This window comes from Podarcis liolepis (genome assembly GCF_965112155.1).
Source record: "Podarcis liolepis genome assembly, chromosome: 5".
Lineage (NCBI taxonomy): Eukaryota > Metazoa > Chordata > Lepidosauria > Squamata > Lacertidae > Podarcis > Podarcis liolepis.
The window spans coordinates 5008620-5025164 of NC_139556.1; the positions used below are offsets into that span (position 1 = coordinate 5008620).

General features: G+C 44.9%; 2 protein-coding genes and 1 long non-coding RNA gene across 4 annotated transcripts; 2 read left to right on the top strand and 1 right to left on the bottom strand.

Moving 5' to 3' along the window:
• Nucleotides 1–799: 799 nt before the first annotated feature.
• Nucleotides 800–1185, top strand: LOC310707058. Its single transcript, XR_014526308.1, has 2 exons — nt 800–881; nt 914–1185. It is a non-coding gene; the product is annotated as an uncharacterized lncRNA (long non-coding RNA).
• On the bottom strand, nt 975–8513 carry LOC310707031 (translocator protein-like). Its single transcript, XM_083503624.1, has 4 exons — nt 8407–8513; nt 4259–4448; nt 1953–2091; nt 975–1292 (listed from the first exon to the last, which is right to left on the bottom strand). Exons 2-4 carry the CDS (start codon nt 4444–4446, stop codon nt 1119–1121), a joined length of 501 nt encoding a protein of 166 aa, XP_083359750.1. The 5' UTR covers nt 4447–4448; nt 8407–8513; the 3' UTR covers nt 975–1118.
• Nucleotides 8514–10690: 2177 nt separating this feature from the next.
• On the top strand, nt 10691–14863 carry LOC310706990 (malonyl-CoA-acyl carrier protein transacylase, mitochondrial-like). 2 transcript variants are annotated; one of them, XM_083503513.1, is made up of 4 exons: nt 10691–11185; nt 11930–12017; nt 12502–12719; nt 14075–14863. In XM_083503513.1, the coding sequence occupies exons 1-4, from the start codon at nt 10706–10708 to the stop codon at nt 14486–14488; spliced, it is 1200 nt and encodes a 399-aa protein (XP_083359639.1). In that variant the 5' UTR covers nt 10691–10705; the 3' UTR covers nt 14489–14863. The 2 variants fall into 2 exon arrangements, with proteins under 2 accessions (XP_083359639.1, XP_083359640.1); XM_083503514.1 differs by having other exon boundaries at nt 10691–11020.
• Nucleotides 14864–16545: the final 1682 nt, after the last annotated feature.

Sequence of the window (16545 nt, forward strand, 5' to 3'; positions counted from 1 at the left end):
AGCAAAGTAAAAAGAGTTTTGCCTTGAAACAGTCTTGTCTCGCTGGTTTTACGTAGGGCTAGAATCAGGTTGCCTGTTAGCTCAGCCCCTTGACAAATTGCTATGCTCTGGTCTTGTTTGTCCATCTCTAAAAGTGCCACATCTGGCATGAGCACTTACTGTGAAGCAGCATTAGATGGGAATATAAGGGATTGGTTGTTACTGAGCTACGGGTTTTAAAATACTGAATTCTGCCAGTGCTCACTTTGCCAGGTAAGGTGCCATTAAATTGCTTCATATCCCCGATGGATAGCTTCTTCCTCCACTACGGAATACCAGTTGCTAGAAACTGCAGGAGGGGAAGAGTGCTTTCGTGATCAGATCATGCTTGCAGGCTTCCCACAGGCATCTGATTGGCCACCATGAGAACAGGATGCTGGACGGACCAGATGAGCCATTGGACTGATCCAGCAGCCGGTCTGTTCTTACATTCATACTCCCATTTCTAATGTTTGGTTGGGCTCCTTCCACCCAAGTCTGGCTGGCCGGTATCTGCTTTGTTTATAGCATCAACAAGTCTCATCAAGAGTTTCTACCCAGCTCTTAGGAAGCCCAAAGAGTTTCCTAAGTAGGCTGAGAGACTCAAATACATAATATATTTTTCTATTAAAGGTAAGTTAAAGAAAAGGTCTATAGTTTCGCTATAAAAATCTCAGCAGGAAGAACTTCCAGACCCTTTGAAGCTCAAGAATTCCATGACTTTTTCTACAGCGCTATTCTTTGGGCTGGTTCACAAGTGCGTGTGGCTGCATCTGCAGGTCAGTGCTTTCTGAATGAAGACAGCTCATAATCCGACTGCAGACTCTCTTGTGATGAGCAAGCAATTGGGCATACGTGTGTGTGTCATTTTTAAATCAAACCTTGCCAAGTGCAGATCCCAAATTAAGGACGTGGACATAAGGACAACCTGGCTACAAATACATTAATAATCACGATTTCTGGGTCCATTTCTGAAGTTTATTAGATTTATTAAGCAATAAATCTGAGACAGCATATGGTTTAAGCACCGGGGTGGTGGAATTGGAATCCAACTTAGAAAATGTTTCTTTAAAAAAAAAAAAGCCCTGGAAAAATGTGTGTTACGGGTGTTTCTTATTGCGATTGTCTTTCCAGATACGATAGTTCAGCACAGAGGCAAAAGTTAGCCAGGCTAAATAAGGGTACATCAAATATGCTGCTGTTTTGTTGACATGGTACCAGACAGTAGTTGTAGCTGTTGCTGCTCCTGTGGTGAGCAAGAGAGTCACCAGCCCCTGGAAAACAAATGAATGACGTTAAAATGAGTGCTTTATGGGATCCTAGAGCAGAGAGGGCTACAAAGAACTGCAACTTCGGCCACACACCCCTTTGCCTTGTTTTTGCGCTGATTACACGGCATTTACCCAATGTAGTACTTGACCCCTTTAACAGCAACATACCCAAATATCCATGGGCTGTTGTAAAGCAAAAAGTCAAATGGCCAAAGCTCCAGGGATTTGGGTTGACCATGCCAACAATGATCTGTGCTCATTATTGCTCACATTCCCAAGTCCTTATTGTGGGAACTCTGCACAGCGGAATCTCCTTCCCTCTGCCATACATGAAGGATCATCCGTCAGCAACTTCAGATGTCTCTGAAAGTCAGATTTCTGGCCAGACTTCACGTGACTCATAAAACTGGACCCCATTATTGTTGGATGTTGCTTTTGGATTGTATTTTTGTATACTGGTTAGCGATTTATAAATATTAAGCAGTTTAAAATGCTTTAAAATTCATTAAAAACAAATAAGCATTCCTCTGACAACTCTCCAACACATACAAGTTTCCCAGCAGGTAATTTATTGCTGAAAGAATTCCCTTAAGGCAGAAAGCTGGCAAACCACTGCTCTAAGCCACAAGGGCATGGACTGACTCAGAGCATTCCCCCACTTACCCAGCCTGTTTGGTGCTTTCCGAAGAATATGGGGACCCATGACCAATTTAATGCCAGGTTTCCTGCGTACAGCCCAAGGGGAACCAGGGATTTTTCATTGAAGCCTCCCAATTCCCTCCACACGAGGTAAGAACCATATCTGAAAGAATGAAAAATGTCATTTGTCAGAAAGTGGACTGGGTGCATGAGGACTTTAACAGAAATCCTAAACTCCATACTGAGAATAATGCAAAAGTCATGAGACGCTAATACTTGCATACCTTGCCAGGGTTTCTGACCTATTAGAGAACACTGAAGTATCCTAATCCTTCTCTACAAAGCCACCAAAGCCTATATATTGCACAGTGTTACTGTAACTATTAAGTGTATAAAATTTTACAAACCTGTTAACAATAATCCTAAATAACCCACCCCACCCCAAAATCAGTTGAATACTCATCACAATTGTTAATGTCACCATGTTTTCCATAACTATGTTTCCCAAACTTCCGTTATTAACCATAACTTGCTACCTTTCCAAAACATTTCAACAAATTGATAATAGAAATTCCGTTACTGGGAGTGTCGCAACCAAGGAGGTCTTGCTTATTAGAGTGTGAAGACAGTTGGCATTAATCAGGAGACCAAAGGTCAAATTCCTACTTGCCCTTAAACTTGCTCAGTGACATTTGCAGCCAGGCTCCTCTGATAAGGATAAAAACGAGTTTCTTAGAGGAAGGGTCAAATACATTTTATATTTGAGAAGAAATAAATGTGGATACATTAAAAGATGAGGTGGTTCAAGCAGCAAGGCTGTTCCTTTACATTTAAGTGTAATGTGCAATTACATGCGACATTTGGCACATGATTCTTTAACATCAACTTCGTTGGACTGGTCATGTGCGGATGCCTGATGATCATCTTCCAAAGCAACTACTCTATTCTGAACTTAAAAATGGAAAGTGTAATGCTGGTGGTCAACAAAAGAGCTTTAAAGACTCTCTCAAGGCAAATCTTTAAAAAATGTAGTATAAACACCAACAATTTGGAAACACTTGTCTGTGAGAGCTCCAGTTGGAGAACAGCCTTTACCAAAGGTGTCATGGGCTTTGAAGACACTCAAACTCAGGACACAAGGGAGAAACATGCTAGGAGGAAGGCACGCTTGGCAAATCCACACCATGATCAACTCTGCCCGGAAACCAATGTCCCCACTCTGGAAGGACACGTGGATCCAGAATTGGCCTCCACAGTCACTTACAGGCTCATTGTTAAAACCATGTTTATGGAAGACAATCTTACTCGGCTATGAGTGATTGCCAAAGAAGAAGATGTGTAATCTTAGCTTGTGAAAACTAGCTTTTGCATTCTATTCCACCAGGTGGCACTGAACAATGTGGAAAACACTTTGCGGAAGCAACCTGTTCAAAACAGACGGGATCCCCTCCCTGCCCTGCTAGCTAGGTCCCAGTGGCAGGGTTTCAAATCCCTGCTTTTAATAGGCAACCCAGTCAGATGGGCAGGGTACAAAAAATAACATTGTTATCACAATTGCTTGGGTATGCAAATAGCGAGGGGCAAGGCTACCTAACTTCCTGTACAGCCATTCCCTAAGCAAGTTCTCAGCTGCAAACCACACTATAGCTGCAGCTGTGAAGGAAGCTGTTTCTTGCAAGCAAATGTCAGGGGTGCTGTCAGAAGGTGAAGCAGTGATGCCACACTAAGTTATCTTATGACTGTCATGTGGCATTGGAGGAGAGCAGATGTTTTGCATACAAAAGGACCCAGGTTTGATCCCTGTCATTTCCAAGTATTGCTGGAAAAGACCTGTTTGAAAGCAGTCAGTGAACACAAATGCTGATGCAATGGCCTCACTCGGCATAAGGCAGCATCATACAGGGCTACTGCACCTACCCCAGCATTTGTACTAGCAAATGTGCATGCTCCACCATTATTTATAGGTACGTATATTTATAGGTCTAGTACCAAGTGATACATACCTCAGCCTGTGCCCTTAAGTTCTAGATTGCAGACATCAAAACTTTACATCTCTGTGCAAGTGCTAAAAAAAACCTGGAAATGAGCTTTTGCCACAATCTTCAGGAGCATGAAAATTCTCAAACTTCATGTTGCTAAGAATCTCTACTTTCATTTTCTTTTTAATAAGCAAGTTTTTTAGCCCATAGGGTAAAATATGGGCATAATCCCTTCAGATATCCAAAACCAGAAGAGAGCTTGATAGGATTTACTTAGGCAAGTTCAGATTTCTTAGTGTACATATTTTTAAAGGCTGTAAACAACTATATTGTAAATATAAGACTACATACCCCATTGACGAATATAATGCTCCCCAGACAGGTGGGAAAACCCAGTTGGGGGGGCGCCAAGATGGCTTCTCCAGTGATTCATACCACGTGGGCAGTTCTTTCTTGACAATTCTAGCTCCCCAAATGCTCCCGGCGTTTGGCAAGAGTGTGAAAGCAACAGCAGGAGCCCATGAGGGAAGCGCTTCCATTTCTGAAACAAATATGCAAACTGGGTGAGAGTTGACTTTGCAAAGTGCAGTTTCACAAATACCAACAAAATATTAGCAGTGCAGAAAAGGTGATGGTTGGGCCTATATGCCTTTGCGTGCATATAGGGCTGAGGGTTCGAAAGCAAGGAAGGGTTGTGCCCTGCTGCAGCAACAAACTGGGCGCCTGAACTGGTTTCCAAAGACTGAAGCTGGGGAACTGATTCTATTGAACAGTGTTCAGTTCATACAAAAAACTCTGTAGTGTTTGATTGGTGAGTCCCAAACATGTAGAATCATAGAATCGTAGAGTTAGACGGGACCTCTAGGGTCATCTAGTCCAACCCCCTGCAATGCAGGGATCTCAACTAAAGCATCCATGAACTGGACACAGAATTCCAGGTGTGGCAGAATAGAGCAGAACTATTACTCTCCCCTTGAGCTGTCTGTGGTTACCCAATCCGTGTTTGTGTGCGTGTGCAATTCAGCATTTTTAAAAGTGCAAATGGGATTCAATTAGATTTAGGTGGAAAGAAGAGGATGAAGGTTGCAACTTTCCCAGGAGAAAGGTATTCCAGCAAATATGGTAATGGAAGCATTACCTGCGAGGAGGCCAAGCCTTATAAACAGCATCAGACACAGGAAGGTGTTACAGAAACCCATATAACTTGTTCCAATTAATTGTTCTAACTGTTGCTTAGCATACTTAGAAAAGGCTCTTTTTGGGTGCAGCAAGGTAAAAAAAACTCAGAGTTCACATATACTCCACCTGCCTGTTTTATGAACCTGAATTCCTGGACATGCTCTATGGTAGCAATTCTAACCCCACTTGCCTGGAAGGAAGCCCCATTGAATTCAATGGGACATACTTCCGAGTTGACATGGTAAGGATTCTACTGTACTTCACTAGGTTATCCTTCCTGCCATAGTCAATAAGTTGTTTGTGCAAATAATTAGGTTGTTTTTTTATTACAACACCAGCAGCAACATGCAAAAGGTAAATGCTTCCCATCATGTTATCTCCATGCCAGGAAAAAATGTTGATTGTTTCATTTCTCTATATCCAGGTTCACTATGAAAGGCACAGGAACATCAGGGCCAGGGGTTTTTAAGATATTGACTCTGCCAACCACGGGAATGAGAATTAATTCCCTACTGGAGGCAAATGTGCTAAAGGAAAACGCCCATCCTCCTCTCTTCAGTGTAATTTGAACTCTCTACATAATACATTTGGTAAAATAGGGCAGAGGTTGTGCAAGTTATTACAATGCTTCTACAACAAGCCTAACAGGAAAAAAGTGGCTTCAGAAGTAAGAGACGTGATCAGTTAAACAAGTAGAGACCTTTCCACTCATATCAAGTTGTCCTGTGAAATCGGACTTGTTTCATAATGTTTGCAAAACTTATCACCCTTTTTATGTAATCTCTCCATCTAATGGTTGTGGCGGAACTGCAGCCATTTTACACATTCACTCTGTTTTGTAACAGCCAACTCAAGTGGGGCTCGGGAAGAAAATGGGTATAATAAAAAGTCCCCACCCCAAGTAACAGTACCACCCAAAGTTGGTCATTTGCAGAGTGGACTAGCTGACATCAATTGACAAGCAACCCTAATCCATTTATTTCAGTGAATCTGCTTAATTTGGATAGGCATCACTCACTGGACATAGTAGGGGTTAATTGCTACGCTTTAACCAATCCAGGAGCAAAGAAAGTCTATGCAGGTTGGGAAATTCATTCTGGACTAAGAATCCACCCAAAAAGAATGTACCTTTAACAGCCGCTTGGCAGGCTAGAAATTAGCAAGTGAAGTGCCCCCACCCCCACCCGGTCACTGAGACTCTGTGAACTGCCCTGAGACCTCCAGGTATAGGGCGGTATATAAATTCTAAGAACAACAGCAACTGACCTGAGGAAGTGAAAACTGCACGCTCTCCCCTTAGCTCTACTCTGCTGAGTTAGGATAAATTACTTCATTTTCTGGTCCCTTGTGTCCTCACATTTGTTTTTATTCATTTCTATGTTCTAACTTTTCATCAGATAAGGGAGGATATTTTGGTCTTTGCCCTATTAATCCCTTAGCCCCAGTACTTCTTCAACAACCAAAAACCATAGCTCTCAACTTTTCACTTTTCTTGCAAGGAATCCTATTCGGAATAAGGGAATTTCCCTTTAAAAAAGGGAAAAGTTGACAGCTATGCCAAAAACTGAACTGGTAGAAAGTTAGGCTACTGTTAAGGGCTCAAAGGCAAGACCAGAAACAAAAGGTGGCAAGTATTTCTGGCCTTTAATAGCAGCTCCACATTTTACACGTGAATTTTTCTCAGCACTTTCTTGCAGGCCAAGAAAAGCTTCATCTGCTGAATTCCGTGCTGGCCAAGGGACAAGAGCAGGGCCAGGCGTGGCGGCCGAAGAGGGTGACATCCCTAAAAATCTTCATGGAGATTTGCCAAAGGACTGTAAAACATGTTGCTACAGAACGATAATCACAAAACATTTAATCTCATGTAAATTAAATTCAGGCAGTCATAACTTTCAGTCTCCACTGCAAATCATCATTGAAATCCATGCTACTCCATTCAAATTTTTTAAAACTGCTTCAGGCTAGTGTGGGAGTTAAGCATGTCAGAATCAGGACCTGCTCTACCAGTCAGATTTCTGCTTTCTTTAGACACTTAACCCCTACAACTCCTGCTTGCAAACTTGCTTTGTTATAGCCAAGTACCGACTCCCAGTTGTGAAGGTAGCTGCTATCTAACGTGTGTCTTTAAAGCTGAACGGCATGCAGAAATTCAACTGTTGAAACAAAGTGTTGAAAGAAATCATCCAGTGAATTAACACACAGCTATGAAGGCCTCTAGAGCCCTGGCCTTAAAAAGGCAGCAACAGAGGCAGAGTTATAAAGTTGCTTCTCTCCTGTTGAATGCTCTGAGCCAGTGTGGAATTGCAGAAGAACCCAAAGAAAGGTTAACTTTTCAAGAAAAGGCACACTTCACCAAACAGCCCTAATACGCAACTGATTCAACCCCAATGACCGAAGCCCATTTAAATCGTGGTTAGTTTTGGGTGAACTGGCTGGTGATGGGGGGCTGTTTTGCTGTAACTGCCCCCACCCCCTAAAAAAAACTCTGAACAAGTTATAAACACAGCTCTTTATTCAATTGCTGTGGTTTATCAAGGCATTGGGCAAATTGTTCCAAGTCTCCAGGAGGGGATGGAAGAGATTTATCTAGACAATACAGAGGTGCTAGAGGACCCCTTACTCTTTAGGAGAAGCCTGGAAGGGGGGGAGCTGGAGTAGCACCCCAACCCATCCTCTGCAGCAAGCTGTGGGGTTTGCTTTCTCCTATTTAGTTTCTATGTTGGCAGCTGAGGAGACCAGGCGGCATCTCTCCAGCCTCCCGTTTTCAGTCGCTGACTTCTACAAACTTGCTCGCCCGCGGAGGTGGGGATCGCCCAGATGGGCGGCGGGAGATGCGCTGCCAGGATTTCACGCCGCCCTTTCAGCGGTTACTATGTTACCTGCTCAGGGCAGCCAGGTAACAATATCTCTGGCAACAGGAGGACCATCGGGGATACGCGCCCGACTCGGCGGAGCCCCTGCCTTCCTCGCAAGCTGTGGGTAACGCCCTTCCCAAGTTAGGCACAACTCCTCGTGCCTTTGCCTTTATATGGACTCCCCCTCCTTTCCTTTCCTTTCCTTTCCTTTCCTTTCCTTTCCTATGGTCCTGGAGGTTTTAAAGCAGAGGTTCAGGACGGCTCAGTCGGGAGACCTTGAAACCCTTAAATCTCAAGGTCGCGGGTTCGAACCCCACGTGGCAGGTTCGTGCATTGCAGGGGGGGTTGGACTAGATGACCGGGGGATCCCTTCCAGCTCGACAGGCCCTAGGAAGCTGCCCACGCTCCTAGTCCTCAGTGTGCATCTGCTGGAGCAAGCGCTCTCAAAGGCGTCCGATCCCGTACCTGCGTCTGCTGCTGCTGCTGCTGCTGCTTCCTCCGCTGACCTCGCTGCTTGGAGAAAGCGAAAGGGTTGTGGGAAAGGAAGCGAGGGAGCGGCCCACGGGGCGGGCGGGAGGCGGAGAAGGGAGCAGGGGGCGCGCCCATCTCGAGGCCGCGGAGAGCAAGGAAGAGGCGCTTTGGAAATGCTTTGGGAAACAGGAAAAAGCCACTCCTAGCAGCACCTGATTTATAACACAGAACGCAACCGTTTCATCATAGGATCACGGGGCATCCAGAAAGTATAACACAATGCATCTGCAAGAGAACAGGAATCAACCGCAGCAGAATGCAGTTGCTGTATGCACAGGTGCCTTAATCGAAATAAAATAAACAAAATTCTTTCCAGTAGCACCTTAGAGATCAGCTAAGTTTGTTATTGGTATGAGCTTTCGTGTGCATGCACACTTCTTCAGATACTTCTTCAGATACAGGTGCCTTCAGTAGGGCTGAAAACTTCAGTGAGAGGCCGGAGTTTGCTTTTGCAGGGTCATCTCATTGACATTAGGTCTACTTTGAGACAAAGAGAGTTCATTTCCTTTTTCTCTTCAGATCTTCCATATTTGAAAATCCCTTTTCGGAACAATGTGTCGTGAACTGTAGAATAGCCAATGCTCTTAAAAAGAGGCGTGGATACAGTTTCTGGTTGTGTGTCCCAAAAAATTATTTTGATGGCATAGTATACAAGACCAAGGGGGGCGCTGTGGGTTAAACCACATCAGAAGGTTGGCGGTTCAAATACCCACGACGGGGTGAGCTCCCGTTCTTCGATCCCAGCTCCTGCCAACCTAGCAGTTCGAAAGCACGTCAAAGTGCAAGGAGATAAATAGGTACCGCTCCGGCAGGAAGGTAAACGGCGTTTCCGGGTGCTGCTCTGGTTCACCAGAAGCGGCTTAGTCATGCTGGCCACATGACCCGGAAGCTGTACGCCGGCTCCCTCATCCAATAAAGCGAGATGAGCGCTGCAACTCCAGTCGGCCATGACTGGACCTATACAAAACTAGGCTAAAATGTCTAGATGTTTCTTTGTCCTGCCACACTTGCCATTCTCTCCTGCAACACCCTTGGAGAACCACTGCTTCAAAACTTGGTTCTTTGGTGGAAATGGCCTTTTCCCTTCTCTCTCTGCCACATCACAGCTGAGCCACTGTGTGCTTTTTATTTTATTTTAGGAACTGCAAGAAAACCCTCCAAGAAATTCTGAAGGTTTAAGGCAGATGCGGGAGACAGAGGTAGCAGAAAAGAGATAGACTCCCGGGTGAGAGCCTATGGCTTTAAGCAATGCATATTTTCCTTTGCTGTAAGTCACTTGGAGACCTTCAGGTGACAGCTGGGGGGGGGCAAGGTGCTCGAGAAGATGGTGGCAATTCAGGCATGTTTGGAGGAAATCAGTTATCTGGACCCATAACTCCTCCCTCTTCATCCCACCATTTAAGCTAAAACTAATTTTGAACACTATGGTCATGAAAGAAAAACGCAAACTTTCCTGTTTTATAGTTGCCCTTTATTTTTTTTATTTTCAGCAGTATAAAGGTAACTTCAACACACAGACTAAGCACATCAGGCCTTAACGTCTAAGCAGAGGTGTATATCTAATTGCATTTTTAGATGTGAAATTTAAGAGAACCTAAGAGGTAAATAAATGCACACATCAAAAGTTAACCACCAGAATGTCTATGGGGATTAGAAATGTCTATGTTGCAACAAAGAAAAAAACTTGTGGAACTTTAAAGACTATCAGATTGGATTAAGATTCAGGTACCCATGTTGGTCTGACGCGGTCGAAATATATATATATAAATATTTAAAATGTCCAGTAGCACCTTAGAGTTTGTTCTTGGCATAAGCTTCCGTGTGCATGCACACTTCAGCTACCAAAGATTGGATTAAGGTGTATCTATCTCCCTTAACATCTTCACACTTTAAACATACACGAATCTAGAAAAGTCTGTGTCTCTTTAATTCTGTGACTCACAGCACACACACACGCAACAACCTGGCACATATCTACTCCTCAGAGCCATACGTGCCAGTGGATTTGTGCCTCTGTGTTTTTGTGGTAGATACGTGTCTGTGGATTTGTGCCTCTGTATTTGCTGCTAACACCCACGAGCACGTGTAGCACGGGGCAACCCTTGGGTGGGGTGGAACCCTCTTTTCTACGGCTCGGGTTTCCAGGCCGCGGCGGGGGAAGCTTTTTGCTAACGGACCGGGCCTTGCATTTCTCGCTTCCCAGCCCCGCACGCGGAAGGAGGCTCCCGTTGCCATGGCGACCTCCGCCGCGCCGCGCCTGCTGCCGCCGGGCCTCTCCGCAGGCCGCGCTCTCGCCTTCCCGGCCCTGCGGCGATGGCTCAGCCGAGGCGGAGAAGCCCCGAGGCCCCCCGGCGCGGGGGAGGCGGCGAGCGCGGCGGGGCTGTTGCGGGACGCGGCGGCGGCGGCGGCGGCGGCGGAGGACGAGGCGCCGCGGTCGGGGCCTGGCGGGAAGGCGCGCCGGGCTCCCGAGGAGGCTTCGGTGCTGCTCTTCCCCGGCCAGGGCAGCCAGTTCGTGGGGATGGGCCGCGGGCTCCTGCGCTACCCGAACGTGCGGGAGCTGTACCGCGTGGCCGAGGGCGTCCTGGGCTACGACCTGCTCGGCCTCTGCTGCCAAGGGCCCGGCGCCCAGCTGGAGCGCACCGTGCACAGCCAGCCCGCCGTCTTCGTCAGCTCCCTGGCCGCCGTGGAGAAGCTGCACCAGGAGCAGCCCGGGGTGAGGGGGCGCCCCGGGGGCATCTAGTCCAGCCCCCGGCCAGGCAGGAGGCTCAGCTAGAGCAGCCGCCTCCCCGAGAGAGGGCCAGGCAGGCGCCCGCAGAGCAGGAGCATCTCCCGCCTCCAGGGCTTCCAGCAACTGGCATTCAGAAGCACTGACTGCCTCTGACTGGGGTGGCCGTGGGTTGCCCTCTCCTGACCTCCATTTGTCTAATCCAGGGGTGTCCAAACTTTTTTCAAAGAGGGCCAGATTTGATGAAGTGAACTTGCCTGAGGGCCGACCAAAGTTATTGACCTTTTTAAAGGATTGATGTTGTGCTTTTTCTTAGATTTCACACCCCCCCCCCCAGGAAATAAACTGCCAGAGGCCGGATTAAACCAACCGGCGGGCCAGATTAGGCCCCAGGGCCAGACTTTGGACATGCCAATCCTCTTTTAAAGGCCGCCACCTCCTGTGGGAGGGAGTGCCATAGTTCGACTACGTGAAGCACTTGGGCTTTGTCTGCCCCAAACTCTCCCAACGTTCAGCTCCCTGGGATGCTTCGCTGGAGTTCTATGTTAGGAGAGAGGGAGGGAGACTTTCCTCTGCCCACTTTCTCTGTGCCAAGGAGAAAGAAGCAGGCTGCGCAACAATTGATAGTGCCCAGGGGGTGGGGTGCCGTTCCTGCGTTTCTCACACTATGTGAACTGCAGAGGGTGTTTCTGGATCACTTCCACTTGTTACTTACTTTTTAAATTTCTACAGGTAGTGGAGAGCTGTGTGGCAGCTGCTGGATTCAGCATTGGAGAATATGCAGCCCTTGTTTTTGCAGGAGCCATAGACTATGCAGAAGGTATCAAGAAAGTATTAAATGTTTATCTAAAATATTTGCAATGCACGGATAGCATGTAGCTCTGGCCGGGGGCATAGCAAGGGAGGCCCCAGGTGCACAATTTGGGGGGCGGGGCACAAATTAGGCACCCCCCTGGGATCCCCATCCTGCCCTGTCTGCTGCTGGGGGTCTCTGGGCCCTGGAGCCCAGCCTCACTGCTGCATCTCCAGCCCCCTTGCTGAATGGCTGCCTGGCCAGCGTTGGGGGAGTGGGATTCACATGCCAAGGCTCTTTGGCTGGGCTCCTCCCTTTGCAAGTGGGGAGGCAGAGCAGCGTGGCCCTGCTTGGTTCCAGTGGTGATGGCTGGGCTGGTGCAATGGATTCTTTGAAATCATTACATGGAAACATGCATTTGAGTTTGTAAAGTCACAGCCATTTTTCTTTGTAGCTTCCATTTATCTTATGCTGAAGTTAAGTCCTCTTAGAGTTTCTTTCTTTTCTTTAGCCTTATATGCGGTGAAGGTGCGTGCTGAAGCCATGCAGGAGGCATCGGAAGCTGTCCCAAGTGGAATGTTATCTGTTATTGGCCGGCATAATTCAAATTATGTCACTGCTTGCTTGGAAGCTCGTGAATATTGCAAGTCATTGGGAATTGAAAATCCTGTATGTGAAGTTTCAAACTACTTGTTTCCAGGCAGCAGAGTCATTGCAGGACATTTGCAGGTATTATTTCAAAATAATGGTTCTGAATATCTTGAAATTTGTGGGGTTTTCAGTAGCACTGCTGACAGCCAAGAGAACAGTAGTACTTAGTCATATTCTGTATTTTGAGGGGAGAAGTTTGCTTGCTTGTTATATGAATTGTATTTTTATCCTGCTTTTTTTAACATGCAAAGTACCTATACTAATAGCCATCAATTGATATATTTAATTTTTTAAAATAATAATAAACACATTTAAAACCATTTCACTATAATAAGAATAATAGTAGTAAGACTAGCAGAAGAACAGGATTAAAAATAAGTTACTGTTTGAAATCAAAGGAGCAATGAGAAGATTTTCACTGATTTCTAAAGGGGGGGGGAGTACAATAGATTTAGCCAAACAGGTCTTACAGACAAGCACTTTTGCAGTGGGAAAAGGGCTGCCCTCCTCAGACAGAGATGATATCAGGGCCAGATGACCTCATAGTGAAAGGGGCTCCCTGGTTTCCCCGACTGTAAGTTTTTCTAGCTTTAAAGTTGAATTGAACATAGGCACTGACTGGTGGAGCACCTTAATATTCCCAATGCATGCTGTTCTGCTAACCCTGGCCAACAGCTGTGCAGCTACATTCTGGAGTTTCTGAACAATATTCAAAGGCAGCCGCTTGTAATTGGGATTAGAATTGAAGCCTGTCACCTGGCAACAGGATCTAACTGACATGCAGTGATGATGTAAAGCACATGTAGCAACCTAGTGCTCTCCAAATGTTTTGAACAAAGCTCTCCTCAGCCCCAGGCAGCATGGCCAATAGTCAGGGATGATCAGAGATGTATTCCAACAACATATGGAGAGCACCACATAGGCTACCCTTGGTATAAAACAAAAATGGAAACACAACAAATGAAATTCAGGTATAAAAGCCACCCGCCAACATTTGGGTAGCAAAGACTAAGCCAGCACTTTACCTTTCCCTATAAAGTTTTAAGTCTCTGTTGAACAACAACTACCAGACTTTTAGAAGACATCTGAAGGCATCCCTGTTCAGGGAAGCTTTTACTGTTTGATGTATTAGAGTATTTTAATATTTTTGGGGGGAAGCCGCCCAGAGTGGCTGGGGAAGCCCAGCCAGATGGGCGGGGTACAAATAAATTATTATTATTATTATTATTATTATTATTATTATTATTATTATTATTATTATTGCTTTCTATGTCCTTTATTTTCTTCCTCTTGGAGGCATGCGTCCTCTGACTTGTAGGCCACAATGAATTTATAGGGTTTTCCTAAGAGCCAAATGACATTAACAGCAGTTCTAGATTGAAGGCAGTAACTCTGTTTTTGTGGTTCAGTGTTCTGTTTCGTTTTTATTTCAGGCTTTGGAGTTTTTGCAGCAAAATTCAAAAAAATACTCATTTGTGAGAGTGAAAATGCTGCCAGTCAGTGGTGCTTTTCATACACAACTTATGGAACCAGCAGTGGGACCTTTGTCTGAAGCCCTCAACTCAATTAATATTCAGAAGCCTCTCATCCCTGTCTATTCAAATGTGGAAAACCGGAGATACACTGAACCGAAACAGATCCAGCGCTTGTTAGTGAAGCAGTTGGTTTCACCAGTGAAATGGGAGCAGACGATGCATGCCATCTACGAAAGGAAAAAAGGAGTAGGATTTCCTTATACTTATGAAGTGGGGCCTGGGAAACAGCTAGGGACAATCCTAAAAGGCTGCAATTTGAAGGCTTGGAAGTTCTATGAACATATTGATGTTTCAGAAGATGAAAAAGCATAGAGATGTCTGTAGGAAAAGTTTTCATTTTAAATGGATTTATTGTTAGGTAAAAATGAAATCATGCAAGCCCTGGAGGAAGAACCAACATAATCTTTTGGAGAGGGAGCTGTATACCGTTGTGCCATTGCTATCCCCGTACACAACTAGCACAGAAGAATTGCTTGTTACCTCAGAGGCCACTCTGGGTCTCACTTCTTCAGACAAACAGATTTGACCATGAGTCATCAATCACTTTGCTACAAACTTTTTAAAGAATTGTTTTATATAAGCCTGATCAATAGTACCTGCATTGGCCAAAGAATCGTGGTGACTTATGCTCAGTGTCTTGCTTTAACTTTTAAGAATCAGTGAAATATTAATAAAGTTAAAATGTTTTCTTTGTTTTACATATCATTTATTGTGGGTGAGAGATCTGCATTTGGTGTATAATCGGTAACTGTAACTTGCCCCACTGAGATAATATATTGGATGCAGTGATTGTGTGACCCATTGTATGCTATCTATGCATAATGTCCCATTAGTTTTTTAGAATACTCACTCACACTATTAAGGTCCCCATTTTGCAAAGTACCTCATCAGTTTTCCTTCTGGACATGAGTAAAATTATAAATCGGGCACCACAGGTTTTTGGAGAGTTGGGTCTTACTGACTGGATGCAGAAAAGGCTCTGCTAAAGACCATGTGCTGTAGACAACTGAGTGGTACTCAGAATAGACCCATTGAAATTAATAGGCTGAAGTTAGCCGTGCCTTTTAATATCAGTGGATCTTGTCAGAAGATAAGCTCCTTCTGTGTAGCTGGTAACAGCATTGCTGTTTAAGTGTCAGGAGTTTTTCTTGAGACGCTTCCATCTGTTCAGAAGATGTCCAGAAAGAAAAGCTGGGAATCGCTCTCAACTTGTACAGGGATTGTGTTCCACGGAGAACACCTATAGCCAAAATCGCATATAGTCAAAGCACATTAGGTTCAACAGCAGGTGGATTGCCAAAGTTTTCCCCCTCGGATGCCCATCACCATTTGTAGCGCATAAAGCTGATTGTGCAAAGTTAAGTTTGTGAAAATTGCAAGTTACCTTTATTCTTGCTAACAGCCTTCCAATATATGTTTGCTTTTCAGTCAAAAGCATAAGGGTAGTGCAGCACTGTGTTGTGTTAAGTAGCTTACAGTGCACTCTTCTGCCAGTCTGAGAAAAGACAGGACTTCAGGGAAAACACAGCATATTGGTCCCATGGTTATATCATGAGGATGTTGCATAAAGAGCGAGTGAAGAAAACGTTACCATCCCACACTGAACACTTGCTGTGGAAGCACTCCTAACAGTGGATGGATTTTAGATATTCTTTCTAGAATCATCTCAGGTAGTCTTCTGCCAGAGGATGGCAGCAGTGTATAAATCATTTCTTACAGCTGAGATAGGTAAAAAAATGGCCGTTTTCTTTTGTAGCAAATACAAAATGTAAGCATGCTTTTTGTTTGTGCGACACCTGTGGGTTGAAATAAATCTCAGTGTCCAAAAGCATTGAACTGCAATAAAAAAACAGTTCCTGGATCTTCCTCAAGTCACAAGTCAGCGAGTTACAAACTGAAAGATATACATCTTTCAGAGTAAATTATATTTTTTGAAACGTCGGGATTTCAGTTCTAATAAAACCAGTGCATTATGTCAGTGTAGTTTCTTGATTCTTGGCTATTCAACAACTACAAACCACTTCTAGATGTGAAAATCCACTCTTAGAGCTGAGCTCTGCTGCCATGATTTGCAGACATGGTATATTTCGGGCAGGATCTTATTGCTGGATATGAGCCAGCAGTAGAAGGTTTAGGTAAGCTGGCACAGGAATATAACCAGCATTCAGTGTTATCTACAATAGCAGCACCTTTCTGAAAGAAATAGAGGTACAGTTTCTATGAAGAAAAAGTTTCTATGAAGAAATTGTTCATCGTAAATCTGAAACTGATTTCCTTCTAGCCTGTCAGGACAAATTCCACTCTTGATGTGTGTAAACATTAACTACAATAAAGCTCAGAGGAGGCCTCTGTATACTTTAGCATAAGGG

Coding starts and splice junctions, on each gene's coding strand:
- LOC310707031 (XM_083503624.1), bottom strand. CDS start 4,446: ATGGAAGCGCTTCCCTCATGGGCTCCTGCTGTTGCTTTCACACTCTTG. Junction 2,092..4,258: donor GCATTATATTCGTCAATGGG/GTATGTAGTCTT, acceptor TCATTCTTTCAG/ATATGGTTCTTACCTCGTGT. Junction 1,293..1,952: donor GAAAGCACCAAACAGGCTGG/GTAAGTGGGGGA, acceptor TTTGTTTTCCAG/GGGCTGGTGACTCTCTTGCT.
- LOC310706990 (XM_083503513.1), top strand. CDS start 10,706: ATGGCGACCTCCGCCGCGCCGCGCCTGCTGCCGCCGGGCCTCTCCGCA. Junction 11,186..11,929: donor TGCACCAGGAGCAGCCCGGG/GTGAGGGGGCGC, acceptor AAATTTCTACAG/GTAGTGGAGAGCTGTGTGGC. Junction 12,720..14,074: donor TCATTGCAGGACATTTGCAG/GTATTATTTCAA, acceptor TTTTTATTTCAG/GCTTTGGAGTTTTTGCAGCA.